Source organism: Nelumbo nucifera, chromosome 7, assembly GCF_055504915.1.
Source record: "Nelumbo nucifera cultivar China Antique chromosome 7, China Antique-T2T, whole genome shotgun sequence".
In the NCBI taxonomy this organism is placed as follows: domain Eukaryota; kingdom Viridiplantae; phylum Streptophyta; class Magnoliopsida; order Proteales; family Nelumbonaceae; genus Nelumbo; species Nelumbo nucifera.
The window spans coordinates 6,364,722-6,385,328 of NC_142655.1; the positions used below are offsets into that span (position 1 = coordinate 6,364,722).

General features: G+C 36.7%; 1 protein-coding gene across 8 annotated transcripts in view; it reads left to right on the forward strand.

Annotated features, from left to right (window-relative positions):
* Nucleotides 1–13,863, forward strand: part of LOC104597386 (protein SEMI-ROLLED LEAF 2-like) — a 161,394-nt gene extending 147,531 nt beyond the window's left edge. For 2 of the 8 annotated variants that reach the window (XM_088891601.1, XM_088891602.1), the window contains 6 exons: nucleotides 1,498–1,625; nucleotides 1,900–2,100; nucleotides 2,204–2,344; nucleotides 2,420–2,545; nucleotides 11,462–11,695; nucleotides 11,858–12,557. In XM_088891601.1, coding sequence (XP_088747727.1) covers nucleotides 1,498–1,625; nucleotides 1,900–2,100; nucleotides 2,204–2,344; nucleotides 2,420–2,545; nucleotides 11,462–11,695; nucleotides 11,858–12,034 — 1,007 coding nt within the window. In that variant the 3' untranslated portion in view covers nucleotides 12,035–12,557. Of the gene's footprint in view, nucleotides 1–1,497; nucleotides 1,626–1,899; nucleotides 2,101–2,203; nucleotides 2,345–2,419; nucleotides 2,546–11,461; nucleotides 11,696–11,857; nucleotides 12,558–13,475 lie in introns of those variants that run through there. The other 6 variants (XM_010258877.3, XM_088891603.1, XR_016078635.1 and 3 more) reach the window with 5 other exon arrangements.
* Nucleotides 13,864–20,607: the final 6,744 nt, after the last annotated feature.

Below are 20,607 nucleotides of genomic sequence, written 5' to 3' on the forward strand. Positions count from 1 at the left end.
CCTTATATAGTCACTGTTTGCTGGAGAACAGCAGCATAAGAGGAAGAAGAAGAGAAGAGAAGAGAAGAGAAGAGGTTTGAGAATGGGCGGCAATTGTATTCCAGCCGACCCTAGAAGCTAACATATATATTTACAATAAGAGATTACATAAAAGGACTAGAATGCCCCTGATTAGTGATGGGACACCTAGACATAATAAAGAAAGATAAAACAGGTTTAGGCCCAATAACTAAAGGCCCATAATAGACTAAGGAACTTAAACATAAAAGTTAAAATAAGCCCACCAACACTTAACCACTCGAACCAACAGTCACCATAACCAATGATCAGAAAACATTACATTACAGTTGTATGGTAGGACAAAGGGATACAAAAGTAGTTGTAGGGTGGTTGACAAATAACAGTACTAAGGAGGTATAGGCATGTTGCCATGTGAGACAACATCTGGATGGGGTGGTAGGGCTTCATTTAGGGATTTCCCCAATTTCAAGGCTATTATCTTACCATCACTACTTCTAAAATGCCCCTACAATACCTTAGTTACCTGGATTGCCAAGACAGCAGCCATCAAACTTTAATTTTATATTGATGGGAAAGGGATTACCAGATCATAACAGTGGTATTTCTTGATGAAGATGATTTCACTACAACCTACCAGTTTGTGGCAATATCATCTAGAGAAAAAGACAACCGAGATGACTATTAATTATGTGTTCTTTCTTTTATTTAGGCACCATTGTTGGGTGCAGTGTAAAATCTTTGGCTGATAAGCATGAGAACGTCAGTCCAAGTCTGGAAACAGCCACTTTGTGCAAGAAGATGCCAAAGGTTGGGTCCAAATCCTTGAGTATCTAGGACCAATGTTGGGTAATGGCCCTTTAATTTTTTTTTTTTTTTGTTATCAAAAATAACATCAAAATATGCCTAAGATATTATGTTAGTGAATTGGGACTGATTATGAAATAGGGATTAACTATATTGTTCCGAGAAGTAAATCATCTTCTGTCAATACCAGTCCTACCAAATTTTAAGTGTGTCATTGGGGTCTTTTCATGTTCAGAATGGAAATTCTCATTTAAGCAAATCAAGTAATTAGAATCTCAATTCTCTGGACAACTATATTGCAGAGATGTTGTTCCTATGCATTATGAGTTTTTTTTTATTTATTTTATATGTTATTGCGGCCCTTTTTATAGGTATTATTAGTCCTTTATGGATGATATTGATGTTTTTTATTTATTCATATAGCAGCGGAGGTAGTATTGGCTTCATACCTTTTTTATTCTTTCTTCTGTTGCTCTCACCTCTTATTTCTCTACTGCAGTTTTTTTTTCATTTTATCAATTCAAAAATATTTTTTTTCTTGTTTTTTCTTCTTTGTTCTATTCAACAAGTCATATATTCCATTAGTTGTGATAGATTTGTTGGAACGTCTTTTACACTGCATTAATAAGATGTTGTATATTTAACTGGTCTGACTTTTAAACTTCTTTGCAGGTCCACTGCAACCATCACGTCGTCGATCTATTTTTACCTTGGCTACATCTATGATCATCTTTTCAGCAAAGGCTTATAATATCGGTCCTCTTGTTCCTTGTGTTAAGGTGTCACTTACAGATAAAACTGTATGTCCTTACTGCTTGTCATATCTTTTCAGAATTTGTCTAAATTGCAGTTCATGTAATAGGATGATATAAGCTTTCTATTTATGCCTTTTATCTGGGTTTACCTTTCTACACTTAATGCATATGTACTGATGTTGGCAATTCCATGTGCACCAAAGCCAATGCTTTTGGCTTCTTTTAACAACACGTGGAAATTCATGTACACACTCTCATTGAAGTTTGAAGTTTAAAGCTTGCTTTGTCTTAACTCTTGTAATGTGCTATGTTTGTATAGGTTGATCCATTTCTAAAGTTGGTCAGAGATTGCAAGTTACAGGCTATTGATATTGGATCTAGTCATCCTTCAAAGGTTTATGGATCAATAGATGATGATAGTGCTGCTTTGGAAACTCTATCTTCAATAAACATAACTGAGGACCAATCTAAAGAATCCTTGGCTGCAATTATTGTGAAGAGCTTGCAAAATTTGTCAGATGTAAAACTCATCGATCCTTTTTGAAAATGTGATATTTATCCTATATGATTTAAATGAGAAATATTTCAGCTTAATGATAAAGACTTCTGGCATGTCTTTGCAGCCAGAGGCATCTGCTATAAGTGAACAGTTGCAAAATGAATTTTTACCTGATGATATATGTCCATTGGGAGCTCAATTGTACATGGATACACCACAAAAAATCTCCCAACTTGGATCAAAGGACGGATGCCCTCTTGATGAGGTAATTATCTTGTACAGCTTTCAATATTATCTAGTCAACACGTATGACCTATATATGCCTGTTGCTTATGTGCAGATGATGCATCCAATATTTACAGAAGATGGCTTCATTAGCCCTATAACATTTGAAAGACAAAATGGTCCAAACTTGCAGTTATCTGAAACTGCAGATCTTTTGAGTGTCAACGAACTGCTAGATTCAGTAAGTGATCCATTCCATTAATCTATCATGTTGTTAGATAGTTTGGCAGGTTTAACAGAGAAATGCGAAATGGAAATTAGCCCTCAAAACATATAAATAAAGGCCAATAAACTTTTAGTTCACACATACAACTTATTATACATAATTATTCATTATGTGCACACTTCTAATCTAGCAGCCTAGGTGTCAAGTGGCTATATGATATGGTGGTATCTATTTGGTTGACTGGATCTGTTGATATCATTTCTTATCAGTGAATAAAATGCAACGGTTGATGTAGGATAAGTTAAGAAAATTTAGCAAAAGTACAGTTTTAGGCCTGTTTACGGTATTGAAGATGAAGTTGGATGGGATAATTTTGGACTATAATTAGGATGATTATGATTGGAAAACTAGGGTATATGAACTTACTGAGGGTGTTAAAGCTTAATTACCAAGTCTTTGCAGAAATATGCACGAAAATTTCAAGGAGTAATAGAGAAGAAATTTGAGAGAGCTAAGACTATAATGTAGTGCTTATATGCTAAACATTTATGCATGGAGGCAGTAAGGGTAGGACTGGTTTCTCCTATGGATTCAAAAGGTCTTATAGAAGGTGTAGTCTCTGATAAACTGCTATTAATAGGTTGAAGTAAATAGTAAATGTAAACTATTTAAATGATATTAAATGCAAATGGAAATGGAGTACAGATAATAGTAGACAAGGATCTAAAAAATTAAATTGTAAATATTAAAAGAATTGGGGGCAGAATAATTTTAATTAGACTTGTTTTTAGTAATAAAATCATTAATGAAGTTAGTTCTTATGCACCTCAATTGGGTTTATAAGAAAGCATTAAAAGGCAATTTTAGGAGAACATAGATGGACTAGTTAAGAAAATTCTAAAAGGAAAGAGGATTTTATAGAGTTTTGTAGAGAGACTGTGCTGAATGGGCCCTAGTACATCACTATGTTATCTTTTGTTTGTATCTGTTTTGTTTGGTTATTGGCCTTGTCTTTATGGGCCTGTTAACTTTTCTTTTTTATTTTTAAGGATGATTTTGAACTGGCCGGCCATTTAAGGGCAGATTTGTAATTGTCCTTATTGAGATAAGTTTAATAAAAGATTAGAGGAGAAGAGGAGAGTGGGATTGAACAATCTTCTTCCTCTCCTTTCTTCATCATCTACCTTTTCCATTTCTCTACTGTTTCTCTTCTTTCTTCTCACCTTTTTCACAAATAATCTGAGGTTTATTTTCTGATTTATTGGACTGAATTACATCTCGGTATTAGAGCACCTTTCCTTTCTTTCTTCTTTTTCTTTTTTTCCATACACCCTTTGATTTGGTAGAGGGCTTGGAGAGATAGAAACTGGTTGTAGATTACCAAGAAATTGAGGGTGCTGTTTTTTGCCCAAAACCCTAGACGACTAGAGAATTTTCCAGTTACAGGTTAAAGGGACAGTTTGAGAGTGGCAATCAGGGTTTGGAAGGTCACTTTTAATCCCTAGTAGAGGGAAGTTGAGGTTGGAGACTGTTTGGAGAGCTCTGGTAGGAGCGGCAGCTGTTCTCTCATTTCTCCCATGGAGTTGGGTGCAATGAAACCCTAATTTTAGAACCTTCTTGTGCGGGACTGGTTACATTTTGGTCTATATAATCCAAAATCATTATTTTTGGATTTTCATTTGACTAATGGAGCTGTTTGGAAGTGAGATGAAGGAAAACCCGATGTTCAGAGTTGGTCTAGCAGATTCTGTTCTGACTAGGGTGACAACAATTAAGTTGGATGGAACAAATTACTTGGCCTAGGCACAGTCCATACGGATTTATGTTTGCGGTAGAGGTAAATTAGGCTATCTTACAGGCAGTAAGGAGAATCTGGCAGAGAATAATCCTACATATGAAAAATAGATGCAAGAGAACTACACAATGATTGGATGGTTAGTTAACTCTATGCAGCCTCACATAAGTGAACATTATTACCTCTGGATGACTTCGGCTAAGGAAATTTGGGATAGTGTTACAAAAACATACTCTTATAAACTAAATATTGCAGGACCCTACAAGTTGAAGAATGATGTGCAGAATCTGAGACAGGGGGAGAAGGGTGTACCAGTGTACTACTCTATGTTGAAGTCATTGTGGCAGGAATGGAGACAGTTGTGTGGGAGAGCACCAAGGATGCAGAGACTTACAGGAAGTTAATAGAAAGAAACAAGGTGTTTGAGTTTCTCACAAGACTCAATCCTAAGTTTGTCGGTACTAGGTAGAACATTCTGGCTAAGGATGATGTGACCCTTGCTCAGGCATACTCCATTGGTTAGTAGTGAAGAGATTAGGAGGCAGGTACATACATGTTGGAAGCCACATCTTGACCTTCTTCTAGAGAGGTTTCAGAACAGCAACAATACTAAGAAAAATGGTCAAACTATGAAGCCTAAGAATGCAAATGTAGCTATTGTGCCCGAGGGTGGAAATAGGGAAAGTGAGGAAAAGTCTACAATACAGCAATTGGCAGCAATGAATGCAGAGTTTGAAAGGTATGGGAAGCTCATCAACCATTTGGAGACTATAGTTGCAGCATCCAACTCCTCAAGCAAATCTGCATATGCTCCACTCATGTATTCATGCTTCTACAAATCTTGCTACTTCATTAGGTAATCGTATAATCCCTTGGATTATAGATTCTAGTGCTTTGGACCATATGGCTAGCATATCTAATCTTTTCTATTCATAACAACTCCTTTCTGGCCGAGAGAAGATATCCCTTGCCAATGATTTCTCTTGCTTTACTTGGATTTACCTTATGAAATCCTGGGATGAATACCAACTATTGTGCAATAGTTTCATGAACTTACTCTTACCCAGTTTAACACTCAGATAAAAAATATTCCACTCTAATAATGCTATGGAATATCTTTAGAAAAATCTTTCATCTTATTTTGATGCTTTTGGGGTTATCCATTAGAGTTCTTGTTCCTATACTCTACAAAAAAATGGAGTGGTAGAGAGGAATTGTCATGTGGTTGAGGTTTCCAAGAGCCTTTTATTTGCCTCTCATGTTCCTATTAAAATGTTGTCCTTACAGCTACATACTTAATGGGTTCTAGGTTTTAAGACCCCATTTAGCCTTCTCTTTCCTGATGAGGATCTCTTTTCTCTTCCTCTTTGTGTTTTTGGGTGTGTTTGCTATGTTCATGTCCATTGCCATTAGAGACATAAATTTGAACCTAAAGCACACAAGTGTGTTTTTCTAGGATATGCCTCCACACAGAAGGGATATTATTGTTATGATCTTGTGCATGGCACTTGTTTTGTTTCTATGGTGTCACATTTGCAAAGTCTATCCCTTTCTTTGCAACTTCTCCTGAGGGGGAGCATTCTAAGGAGTTGTTTGTTATGTCACCAGTTGTTCCTCTCCCGGTTCCTCTTGAATCTTCCACTGAATTGTCTACTTTTGTTGGATCCCCTGCCATTGAGTCTTCTTCAAGTGTTCCTACTCCCCCCCCCCCCCCCCCCCCCCCCCCCCCCCCCCCCCCCCCCTCCTCCAACTCATCCTCCCACTTTCACTTCTTATCCCATTGTCCAGAGGTGGTACCAAAGACAAAGACTCAAGTATGAGCAAGTTATTTTCCCTCTTTCAACTGAACCTCATGCACCTCCCTCACTACTGAGGTAACAGGTCAATCCTCCTCTTTTACTCCCACTAATACCTTCCCAGATCTTGACCTTCCTATTGCCCTTTGAAAAGGCAAACGAAAGTGTACAACTCATTGCATCTCCAAACACCCGTCTTATAGTCGTTTTTTCCCAACCTGTTATTCCTTCTTTGCCTCTATTTCTACACATGTTATTCCTAAGTCTGTCCCAAAAGCCTTATCTAAACCAAAATGGAGGGATGCTATGATGACTGAGATAGATGCTTTGCATAAGAACAGTACCTGGGACCTTGTGGACTTGACTGAGGATAAGGAACTGATTGGTTGTAAATGGGTCTTCACTATTAAGTACCATTTTGATGGTACTATTGAGAGATATAAGGCTCGACTGGTTGCTAAAGGTTACACTCAATGTATGGTGTTGATTGCCTGGAGACCTTTGCTCTTGTAGCTAAAATGGCATTAGTTTGGGTTTTGCTATTTGATGTAAAAAAAAATGCATTCTTAAATGGAGATTTACATGAAGAAATTTATATGACTTTACCTCCAGGGATGTATGGGAAAGAAATGAAAGGGAAAGTGTGTAAATTGAAGAAGTCCCTTTATGGCCTCAAACAGTCTCCTAGAGTCTAGTTTAAGAGATTCCAGGATGCCATTATTACCTTTGGCTACACACAGACTCATTCTGATCATACTTTATTTGTTAAGAGGAGAGATTCCTTGGGGACCCTACTTATTATTTATATTGATGACATTATGGTTACTGGTGATGACGCACAGGAAGTGTGTAACCTTAAAAGGTTTCTTAGCACTGAATTTGAGATTAAAGACTTTGGTGAACTCAAATATTTCCTGGGAATTAAAGTTGCTCGGTCCAAGGATGGTATCTTCATTTTTCAACGTAAGTATATTCTTGATCTCCTCACTGAGACTGGAAAACTTGGTGCTAAACTGGCTTCTACACCTATAAACTTGAATCACAAGCTCTCAGCTATTGATGGCGAACTGTTGGGGAGTGTTCCAGAGACTACTTGGAAAGTTGTTGTATCTCTGCATGACCTGGCCAAATATCTCCTATGCAGTGAGTTTATTAGTCAGTTTATGCATTCTCCTCGAGATAGTCATTTGGTTGCTGTAGAAAGGATCCTGTGTTATCTAAAAGGTACTCCAGGGAAGGGTATCTTGTTTGCTACGCATGGGCACATGAAACTATAAGCATACACTGATGCAGACTGGATTTGATGTATTGATGATAGAAGGTCTACCTCAGGCTATTGTACTCATGGTTTAAAATGTCCCTAACTTCCCTAATATTTCCATTTCCATGGGTAGTGACACGAAATTTTATTGGAATCGACATTTCCCCAATGAACACTACCAATATTGTGGAGTACAAGAGATAGCTTCCACAACATATTTTCATTTCCACGTCTATGGGTGGTAACATGAAATTTTACTAAAATTGACATATTCCCCAATGAACACTACTAATACTATGTGGAATACAAGAGATAGTATTATAACATAAGTTGGTGACAATATTTTAGGTATGTGAAGTAACAAGTTATTGTCCACCTAACTTATATGGTTACCACTTTGATCTAACTCAATATTCATTATTTCATTTCAAACACAAAGTTAAATATTAGTTTTTATTTGTGTAATAGATTATTTGGTTGATCTATTGCAACTATTTACATTTTCTATGAGTTTAAATTTTTCTTTAACTCATTTTATCATGAAGATCTGAATCTTAGCAACTTTGAAACGTACTCTTTTGTTTGTAACCTTAGTTTCTTAGCTTCATCTAATGATTTGGAATAAGATAATAATTTAAAAAGGTGTGCCTATGCTTATTTTGTCGTTTCATAAAATACCATTCTATATTTTGCATATTTTACAATGTTTCCACCATATCTATAATTTTTACAATATTTCCATATGATATTTCCGACATTTCTGACATGTATCTTATATTTGGATGACCGACATTTCCATCGACGTCAACATTTCAAACCTTGATCGTACTATGGTGATAGGGAACATTGTTTCATGGAGTAAGAAGTAGATTGTATGGCTAGATCCTTAGTTGATGATAGGAGGTCCCCGGGTATCTCACTTAATTAAAAGAACGGGAAAAAATAAAAGAAAATGACATGCTAACAACATGTAACAGAGAGAACAAACTAGCAAACTCCTCAAGTTGGGTTGTGTATGTCAATCATGCCCAACTTGTCACATAGTTCATTGTGTCACAAACATGGAAGTCCTTTTGTAAGAACATCAACCAATTGCTCCTTGGAGTTAACATAGGGTGCAGATTTCACCCTTCTCAAGCTTCTCTCTTATGAAGTGTTTATCCACCTCAATGTGCTTTGTCCTATCATGAAGAACGGGGTTAGTTGCAATACTTATAGCTGCCTTGTTATCACAATAGAGGGGCATAGGACTATCAACATTAAAACCAAGCTCTCCTAGCAAATTCTTTAACCAAAGCACCTCAACCACCCCATCCATAGCTCTATACTCAGCTTCAGCACTTGACCTCGCAACCACACTCTGTTTCTTACTTCTTCACGTCACTAAGTTTCCACCCACAAAGGTACAATACCCACTTGTGGATTTTCTATCACCCACAACACCTTCCTAATCAGCACTTGTATAAATTTCCACCTTCAAATAGCAAACCAGTTCCTAGATACTTATTTAAATACCTAAGAATCCTCTTAGTAGCCTCCAAGTGTAGTACTTTAGGTGATTGTATGAATTGGCTTAGAACCCCAACAACATAAGCAATATCAGGGTGTGCCATAGAAAGATACATCCCACTAGTCTTTGGAACTGTTCCACATATTTCAAGGGTTCACCATCACAATCCCCTAATTTATGATTAACATCCATAGGGGTATCAACTAATTTTGCATCTAGTTTGTCTATGTCTTGTAAGAGATCTAGGATGTACTTCCTTTGAGAAATGAAGATATACTTTTGTGAGCGGGCAACCTCAATCCCAAGGTAATACTTTAGGGGTCCCATATCTTTCACATTAAATTGGGAGGCTAAGAACTCTTTCAACTTCTGTATTTCAGAGCCCTAATTCCCTCTAATGATGATGTCATCCACATACACTATCAACACTGCAACCTACCCTTGACATGTCTTGACAAAGAGAGTATGATCAAACTAGCATTATCTGAACCCTACTTGCTGGACCAACGTATAAAACCTAATGAAACATGCTCGGGGTGATTGCTTTAGGCCATATAGAGACTTCCTCAACCTGTACACCTTATTTTCACTTCCTTTGGCATAGAAACCCAATGGTTGAACTGATAAAAAAAAGATGGATGAACCATATATACCTCCTCTTCCAAATCACCATTCAAGAAGGCATTTTTAACATCAATTTGGTGCAACTCCCAATCTAGATTTGCAACTAATGATAGAAGAACCTGAACTGAATTCATTTTTGTTTCTAGTGCAAATGTCTCATCATAATCAACACCATACACTTGAATGTACCCCTTTGCTACCAGCCTTGCTTTGTACCTTTCTACTCCCATCTGCCTTGTGCTTTACTGTGAATACCCATTTACACCCCACTAGGTCTTTTCCATTTGGAAGATCCACCAAATCCCAAGTATGATTCTTGTAGAGAGCATTAATTTCCTCCTTCTTAGCATCTGTCCATTCAGGGTACTTTCAAGTCCTCAACCACACTTTTTTGGGTATGGGGATACTGTCAATGGCAAACAAGAATGCATGATAAGAGGGAGAAATGTGGTCATAAGACATATAATGGGCAATGGGATGTTTGGTAGTGCATGACTCCACACCCTTTCTTTGGGAAATAGGAATGTCGAGGTCATCCACACAATCAACAACTAAAACGAGAATAGAGGAATCAATAGGAACAAGGGTACCTGGCTCAATTGGACTTACCTCCTAGGTTTCTGACAGTGTCAGTTGCTTAGTATCCGACAACTCCACATCTATAGAACATTATTGATCTCTACAATGCTTACGCAGGAAGACACAAAAAGGAGCATGATTCGGAATGGAAGGGAGATGGACCTGACAAACCTAATTCTCCTCTTTTGTATTACACTCCCCCTAAGGAAAAGTAGGATAGAAGGGTTCAGACTCAAAAAAAAAAAAAGGAAACATCCATAGAAACAAAGTACTTATGACTGACGGGATTAAAGCACCGGTAACCCTTTTGAGAATAGAGATACCCAAGGAAGATACACGGAATAGACCAAGGATCCAACTTACCACGGGAAGGAGACAAGTCATGAACAAAGGCTCGACAACCACAAAGTTAAAATACTTGTAAAGTATAAGCTCTAGATAGTATAGTTCTCTATATTTTATCTACGAAAAGGATCCAACTAGGGGTGCAAGTTGGGTTCTTCCGAGTTAACAGTTTACACTATTTCGGGCTCGGGTTTCGGGTTGGGCCTATTGAAATTTTGACAAAATCCCAACCCTAACCCGGAAAAGTTGCACCTCTAGATCCAACACTCACATGCAAGTGTCCCAAACTTTATCACACTAGAGTGATCTTCCCACTCTCTATTGATCCTTAAATTCAGAAGGATGATTTGCCTTAAATCTGCATTCTTCAATTTTGGTACTGCAAAATCTGGGCAATCCAACTTCATAAGGACAATGTAGAATGGAAATCGGGGGATTGTATAGATGGAAGATTAGTTAGAGTTCTTTTTCCTCTAACCAATGTGGGATTTCCCTTCTCTCACATCCCATCCCCCCTCCTCCTGTCCTATACACCATTCCTCCCTTCTCTTCCTTGTCGTTTCATTTCATCTTTTACTTATTCTGATAAGTACCCACATACTCCACCCTGTATAATTATTTCTTTGCATATGACAATATAAATTTAGTTTCAAAGACAAGAAGACATCATCGTTTAAGCTTTGTCCCAACTATATGAGGTCAGCTACATGAATCTTATTTCATTATTCTGTTCTGTTCAGCATGAAAAGACAAATCAGGAAGCATACTATAAACTTTAGTTAATCTTTTTTTTTTTTTAATTTTTGAGGCTTATGCATCACCTTCTCAAGTCATTATGCCTCAGCTACACCTTTAGCCTTTTAAAACCTTGTTTTTTACTATTGGATAAAATGTGTAACATTTATAAGAGATCACCAATTGGTGAACAAACCAATCAGAATGGATAATTAAATCCTAGTTATCACTTGTTTGAATTTAATCTATGTCATACCTTGTGCTCAAGTGGGTGAAATGTGTACAGGTCCTGGATACAGCACGTCAAGTTGGAAGATTTTCAGTGTCAACCACACCTGATGTACCATATACGGAAACAGCCTTACATTGTGAGACCCTTTTGAAGGGAAAACAGAAAAAACTGTCAACTTTCACGACTGCTCAACAGAAACTAGAAAATTTAATTAGCATCTCTGTACAAGATCACAACGAAGCAAAAACAATATCATCTCATTCCCATGTTGACATGGGTTTACCTCTGGTACTTATATTATTTATGTTTCCTTGATTTATATCATCACACACCTATTCGCCTGCATACACACATATATGACCCATGCATTCATAAAGCATATCTGCTTTGCATGCATATTTACATAAAAATATGCAGTCTTCCTAGATAAGGTATCTAATACTAGAGAAGAATTTGAACCTGCAGACCGGTAATCCTTTCCTTGATCATGATTTAAGTGCAAAAGGATGCAAATCATCAGTTGGCACTACTCCAATGTTGTGTGCAGTTGAGTACCAACATCATTCCAACTTCAGGTTGCCAGCATCAAGTCCATATGATAACTTTCTGAAGGCTGCTGGTTGCTGATATAGTTCAGTAGAGGAGATGCATCATTTTTATTGTCTAGAAAAGAAACTAAACATCCTCAAATAACCAATTCGGCTTGAAAGCTTTTGAGACTCCAGGTGAGTGTTTGCAGGCCCAAACATCAGCTGATTCTTTGTTTACTTGGTGCTAGTTATCATTGTAGACGGAATATTGTAATCATTGTTTGAGATGTTTTGTCCTTTTGTCTCATCCATTTTTTCTTTTATTCTTTCATTTTTTCCTTTTTGTAACTTACGATTTCAGCTTGGAGGAGGTGCCTCATTGGAATCCTCCAGAATGTTTTCGAGAATGATCTTGATACAGTCAAGATATTTCCATTTATAACCTTTCTGTTTCCTTCTCACATTAAGACGGATGTGTTTGTAAACTATAGCCTTATTACATCTAATATTTTGCGGGGAAGAGATCCTTCAATAAAATGTCAGCTTTGTGCGGATGTTTGCATGCAACTCTGTCCATGCAAAACACATGAAGAATTTATGTATTCCACCAAGTTTCAAAATTTTCGGTTCATTTAATCATTACCAATCAATTCTTTTATGGTCTCTTATTTAGTCACTTTGCTTGCCATAAAAAATTGTTGTATTTAGTACTTTGTCATCTTCTAGAAATTTCAAGTCTTGCGTCCTTTATTTTGGCTTTTCCAGCACTGAATAGTGGTCTGTGGGTTCAATGCAAATATTGCTACTTTTCTGTTAATAATAGGAGAAAAGTTTCTTAAATCACAGATGGGTCAATTTTGGGCAAGGCCGTAACTCGTAAGGGATTCTTTGAATCTGTCACATGTTCCCCCTTAATAGCAGTGTTGTAGGACTCACCAGGCCAGACAGTTGAACTGCTGCCCCGGTGACCCAGTGACCTTTTCAGGTCCCAGTTAAATGATGGTTTTTATGGGTTGAACGGGTAACCATCCAGTTAACTGGAAAAAAAAATGTTCCAGTGAGCATACTGATTTTAGTCCAGTCCGAGTCTTGCAACATTGATCCAAAGCTAAACTCTTTTTTTTTTCAATTAAGAATTGAAATTTAAAGAAGTGCTTTCCTTGGAAGCATGACAAGGTGATTTTAAATTTTTAATCTGAAATTTTCTGCATGAATAGAGAATGAAAGGAGCAAATGGCTCCCTTTTGAGACCCCCCAACCACATTGGCACTGGAAAGCCAACTGGATCATTTGTATTCCTCTGTTAAACAACCCGTCTAGCAGAACATCTCCTTGATATTTTTTTTCTATATTAATCCAATGGCATACCGATACTATTATTAGTCTCTTGGTTTTAGCATGTATTTGGAGCCCTAAGTGTAGAGTTGGTTCTATTCATTGTGCCATGATGTTGTTCTGTTATTCATTGTGCATTTGTGCCGTGATTGAAATTAAATATTCCGTGGCATTCTTATTTGAACTTTTACTCATTTCTGTAGGCACGTGGCTAAATTTCACAGTCAAGAAAAGAATGGCTTTAGTTGTGAGTACTAGTACCTCTTCACCGAGCGATCTCTTTTATTTCAGTGATTCAATGAATGAAAGATGTGTCCGCAAACGATATCCGATCACAAACTCGAGTATGGCCCGAAATGAAGGGAAAAATTACCAATTGCTGTTGTTTGTGGTTCCTGAACAAGCCATTGTTTATTAGGCTCAGTTTGGAAAGAGTGTAAATATTTATTAGGCTCAGTTTGGAAAGAGTGTAAATACAAATATTTATACTATAAATATATATAAAATAATACAAAATAGCACTCTACATATTTGCATTTATACTCCTTCCAAACTGAGCTTTAATAATTAAAAAAACTCTCTTTTAAACAACCCAAACACCCTCAATTATCTCTTCAAGATTCAAGGAGCAATCCATCCTTTTGCATGTCCATCTTTTAGTGGAGATGCTTAGAAGGCAAGCATCTCTTGTTACCTGGAAGGAAATAAGGAAATGAAAGGTTGATTTGAATGTTTGGAAAATCCAATAGAAACCATCAACTCCGTTGATGCGAAGCCAGCGGGCATGCGCGAATGATTGGCATTCATTCAAAATTTCAAATGCATGTGGGTTTCTAAGAAAAACTCTGTTGTTTAGGATGTTTGAGAGCATCTTGTCCCTTAGTCTTTTTGGCTATAAGAATATTGATTGCAAACGTTCTTTTCTTTTACCCCACACCCATCAGAACGTGCAGCCAAAGTTCTCCCAGGTTTCTGCTTGGGTAAAGCTTTTCAGGTATCATATCTTTCCGGTATATAAGGCCGATGAGGTGATTTTTCCTGTAAACATTTACTGTCATAACATTATCAGTTTGCACATCATTGCCCTAGACATGCTACTACCCTGATAGAAATCAATTTGAGAACCACCCCTGATTTTTCAAGCAAATTGTAAGCTTTGGAGATTGACTCGAATTTGAAAACTGAGAATGATTAATTTCCTTTTTGGCTTTTGACAGATCAGTCTTATCTAATGGGATTTTTTTTTCACAATTTGGGGAATTGGATGATATGACAAAATTATAAATTGAAATTAGCAAACCAATTCCTCCAACTAAACATCTACTAGGTTGTACATTACAAGGTTCATACGATATGTATCTATTTTCAATGTCACCAATATGCAACACTTGAGTTAGGTAGATTTAATACATTTAAATGGTAATGATCATCTAACCATACCCATCTGCAGATTGTCAAACCTAAAAACTAAAAAAGTAAAGTGTATTGATATGCTCACATACCTGATACTTGATTTTTGAGCACTGAGCGTCGCAGTTCTCTGAACCTTGGTCCATTGTGGTATTAGAAGAAGCCTCAAAATGGTATGCCCTCAACAAGGGGGGTGGTTTCGATCTGACTTATGTGGCATTTGGTGGCACCTAGTGGTGCTCACTTATGTGTTTAAAACCACATTTTTATGCACGAAAATACTTTATTTTCTCAATTTCCAATGTTAAATTCAACCACAAACATTGAAACGAAGCACCCATACACCAAATAACATCAAAGTTTGCCTCGATTGAGGGCATGTTAAGAATTGCTGCCTTGCGTTCCTATTTTAATTACATGCAAACGCCAAAGGTGATTTGATTTTAGTGTATATATCATTGTGTTCAATTGCTTAATTAATATTACTTAAATAATTTATGAAGAGTCGTGGTGAAGAAGAAGGTGTTGTTCAGATAATGCTCTTTGAACAATCACAATTTTAAACATTGTGACTGATAACTTTGAATAGTGCCTCCTAATCACACTTGATTTAACTAGTTTATAGACTTTCTTCTCATTTCCAAGAAGGACAAATCCCTCTAGTTGTTCCGTGTAGACTTTTCATTTAAATCACCATTTAAGAAAACAGTTTTAACATTCATTTGATGAACAGATAAGTGATAAATAGATGCTAGTGCTATAAAAATTGTTCTAGCCACTAGCACATAGGTGTTAAATTAAGTAGTCAACCCTTTCATTTTGACTAAATCCTTTGGCTACTAATCTAGCCTTAAAAGTTTTTACAGTTTCATCAATGTTGTACTTTCTTATAAACACCCATTTACATTATTGAATTCATTCATCATTTATAGCTTCCTTCCAAAAGGCAGCATCTCCAGAGGTCACGACCTCATTGTAGGTTTTTGGATTATTTTCAATGTTTAATACAATGGGTCAAGGTTCCAAATATCGATACATGCCGATATGTCGATAGAACGTATCAACCTATATCGGTACTATTGTTTCTGAAACTAGTTCAAAGGGGCCGGTCTACCCCCTGAACCACTCGTTAACCCGAAACACCCCCTACAGGGGCATATCGAGAGGGCTCTGATACGATACATATAAGTTGATACGGGCTGATACGTGACAAAATTTTGATCCTTGTAATTGGTATCTTATTTAAAACATTTTCTCTATCAGCCTAAACAAGAACACAATTGATTGAGTAGAGATAAAATCAGAACCTAAGTATTTTTCTATTCTTTATCTTTTACTTCTTTTGGGTTCTACTATACATGTTATAGTTGTGTCATTTCTTCTTTCAATCACATTGTTATCAATAGGTATTGAGATCTGAATTTTTCCTGTTGAGTTTTTGTCATTTTTCTTGTTGGACTCCAAATTTATAAGCCTATAGGCTTTGCTATATTCTGCATATTCAACAAACATATTTCTTTTTGCTCTGAATCCTAATTTGGTTCTTTTAGAGTCTAGAACTCTGTAATATGCTAAATACCTCCATACTTTTAGGTATGCTAAGCTATTAACTCTAGAAACAATCATGTTATGTAAATGGCAAACTGTTAGGAGTGCTTCCCCCCACAGGTTTAGTGGTGGCATTAGCTTTCATCAGCATATAGCTTATCATTTCTGTAAGAGTTTTATTTTTCCTTTCGGCCAAGCCATTCTGTTGAGGGGTATAGGGAGCAGAGCATTGATGTATTATTTCAAATTCTTCACAAAAGTAATTAAACCCATTCTTAAAGTACTCAATACTCCTATCATTTCTGAGTATTTTAATTTTCCTTTTCAATTGATTTTTAACTTCAGTTTTGTATTGTTTAAACATGTCAAAGGCTTTATCCTTAGTTCTCATAAGATAGAAATAAGTGTATCTTGAAAAAACATCAATAAAAGTTATGAAATATCTTTTGCCTCTTCTAGTTAATACATCATTTAGTTTATAGATGTTAAAATGAATTAGTTCTAGAAGTTGAGAATTTCTCTCAACACTGGGAAATGATTCTTGGCCATTTTAGATTTTACGCACATCTTACATTTATCATTTAATTCGTTACTATATGTAATTGAACCAAGTTTACTCATGTTCTTTATGGATCTAAAATTCAAGTGTACTAATCTATCATGCCATAAAGACAAATAATCAACAATATAAGCAAAACATTTTTTCTTCCTTAATACTCAATTTGAACATACCATTACAACCATATCCCTTTCCAACAAACATCCCATTTTTAGATAGGATTAGCTTGTTGGATTCAAATAAAACTTTAAATCCCCTCTTGCAGACAATATTTATTGAGACCAATTTCTTTCTATTGTAAGGAACATGGAGAACATTCAAGAGGGTTGGTGTTTTTCAAGAGGTAAGTTCAATTCCAGGTTATCTCTTCCAACAATTTTGGCACATGTTTGGTTTCTCATTTGTACATTTTGGCCACCAGCACTTCTTCATACGTCTTAAATAAGGACTTGTCTTGCAAACATGGACTATGGCGCCTGAACCAAATCACTATCCAGAAGATGATTCTACCATACTCACTTTAGCGGTCATGGCCACTAGATTGTCTTCCATCATGTTTGTAGGCTTGGTTCCACATTTCTGATGTCGTTAGACTTCGGCATAGTGCCCCTTCTTTCCATAAACATAGTAGGACTCTTTCTTATTGTTTCTCTTCTTGAAGTTCCGGTCCTTCTTCTTTACTTATAATGCATGATTAATCTTTTTTAATATATTTTCCACAAAGTTTACCTTAGACTTCAGCATACAAGCTAGGGTCTTATCCCTACTGTCTCTAATCCGAAACTCTTCTTTAATACGAAGGTGTTGTTGAATTTGCTCCAAGGTAAATTCTTTTGCTTTATGCAAAAGCTTCTTCTTGTAATCCTTACAAGATGATGAGAGTTTGTCAATTATTGCTTCCACTTGGAAAGATTCAAGAAGGATGATGTCGAAGGATCAAATTCTGTTAACTATCACTTGTAGTTCGTGAACTTGCTCCAATATGGGCTTATGGTCGTTCATGATGAAGTCAAAGTATTCTACAATAAGATATTTGTCCGTACCTACTTCTTGAACATTGTACTTGAAATCCAAAGCCTTCCAAATTTTTTATGGAGATAAGAGTTCCTTATAGAAGTTGTAAAGCCGGTCTGATAAGGCATTCAATAGTCATCAACACAAAAGTGAATCCTCTTCTTGTTTTGATCTTTCCTTCTTTAGCCTTTTAGTGTCTTTGTTAGTGGGTTCTAGAAGAGGTTGCTGATTCAGATCAAATAAATAGTATAATTTCAGTGTGGTCAGAAAGAAGATCTTGCCTTGCCATCAACTAACATTTGCTCTATCGAACTGGTCAAGTCAAACAAGGTTTTAGTTCATCATCTTGATCGAAGTTATGCTTGCTTCTGCCTCTATTGCAAAATAACGTTCTAAAATTGTTGGTAAAATGGGGTTATAGAAACTTGAAGGAGAAGCGTTTTGAGGCATGCCTGAAGACGTTATCTTTAGAACATTATTTTCCCTACTCAGTTTTACTAAGTTTGCTGTTGGGTTATAGGAAAATTCGTTCACAGGATACAACAGAGCCTTATGAGAGAATCTACGACCAACAAAGTTGAAGAGTCTCTGAAGAAACCTTCTATATGAGACAGTAGCAGATTGAACTAAGAGAGACAAAAGTGATTTTCGAAAACTTATGTTCAATTGCTTGATTCACATTCCTTAAATAGTTTATGAAAAGTCATGGAAAAGAGGAGGGTGCAGGTTCAGAAAAGGCTCTTTGAATAGTCACAATTTCAAACATTGTGACTGTTAAAAGGTAGTTAATAGTAAATGACTATTAACTTTGAATAGTGCATTTTGATCACACCCAATCGGATCGTGACCGTTGAAATCATCAACGGTCAGCCTTACACCAAAAATCTGTCGCCTTACATGGATCACACAAAGTATGCCTCTAAAGTGGTTCATTGCACCACACACACGCATGCGCGCGCATTGTGCGGTAGCATGCATCCATGCTCTACTCTTTATATTTCTAAGGAGTGTAAATGAGTTCCTATTTAAAAACTTAAAACAAGTCTAGTAATTTTCCAATGTAGGACAAATAGAAAACTGATTTTAATAAGAGAAAACATTATTTTCCAATATATGTGTGCAAGTGTGTTTCTTCATGTAATTGATCAATCAAACTCCATTGGATTTAATTCGTAATGAGACTAAAATCCAACAATCTTGATGGGCTAGATGAACAACCCACTCACAATAAGAGAAGATTGTGCCTCCCTCCCTAGACAAAGCCCAATTGGCTATAGCATAGGCCAACTCATTTGTAGCCGAAGGAACATGTTGGAAACATTTGGAATAGAGTTGGGCTAAGGCCCAAATGTCATTTAAAACAAGGAAGGGCCAAGAAGCTACTTCTGTTGGGCTCTTGCAAACCCTGGGTTGCCACCAAAGAATCAATTCTTGGGTCTTCTGTAGGTAAAACTCTGTGCATGTTCCTAATGTGCAATTGGATTCCCATGCTTTTCAAAGTATGTGTAGAGTTTTTACTTGCAAGAAATCCCATCATAATGAAACATCCCAAGAACTTAGCTTCTCAAACACCCAATCTAATGGGCAATGGGATCTCCTAAAAAAAAACTTTGCACGCACTCTGAAAAGCAAGGGTAAAACTCACATTAGGAACATCTCCCTATGATACATGTACAGGAAATATCCCCAATGTGTGATTGGATTCTGTGTGCACCGAGTTTTTTCTTGCAAGAGATTTTAGCTCAGCTAATAGCAAGACTCTTAGCCTCCACAACCAAGCTACACCTCGAGACAGCATTATCCACCCAAAGGTTTCTTCCTCTACAGTCTCTTAGCACATAACCAATTCTTGCATGGCCTTCTTCAAGCTTATAGGCAACCTCTGAATTAGGGGCCTTCCTCCCCGAAGCTTTAAACCCAACAATTCAATTCTTATCCAGCTAGGTTATCCAGATAGACACCCAAGGCTTGTCCGAGTTTGGTTGAGAATGGATGAGTTGGCCATGTATGAAAGTCTTTTTAAGGGTAAAATATAAAAACCTCTCTTGAGGTTTCCAACAATCATAAAACCTCCCCCAAGGTTTCACTCTAACAAAAACTTCCATGTAATTTTGAAAAACATGCAATTACCACCCTTCAAATTATATAGCTTCCTTCTTTAGCCGTTTTCTTAACATGTCAACAATTGTGTGATAGATGTCAAAGTAGGCATCAAATGAGTGGATAGAGAACTAGAAAAACCCTCGAATCTGATTTATATGGCTTCTATAGCATATAAGATTCCTACTAAAGTTTCATGTGAACCACCTACATTCTATAAAATTTATAGTGGCCAACTTTGTCTTCTTTCTCTAGGGTGATTGTTGCCCCTGTCAATTGGATGGAGTGTTACAGTGGAGAGTGAAAGGATGAAACGAGGAATCTCTCCCGGGGAAATGGGTGATGCAAGTTAAAAGTTATTTTAGGGATATTTTAGTAAATCTCCATCTAAATTGATGGACATAAGGGTAAAATGGGTATTTCATAAAAACTAATTCATTGGGCAAATGTTTTTTCTGTATGGGGCAATGACATAAAGGAGGTAGTTGCAGGTTTTTTCAAAGCTGCAAGATAGGTTTTTGTTAAAGTGGAACCTTAAGTGAGGTTTATGATTGTCAAAAACCCTAGGGGAAGTTTTTATATTTTACCCTTATGTTTTAGGGGTGCAAGTGAATCAAATCATGATCCAATTTGGATTTGATCTCAATCCGCCCGATTTGAAATATCCCTTAGCAGATTATCGAATCAAATCGGATCAAGAAATA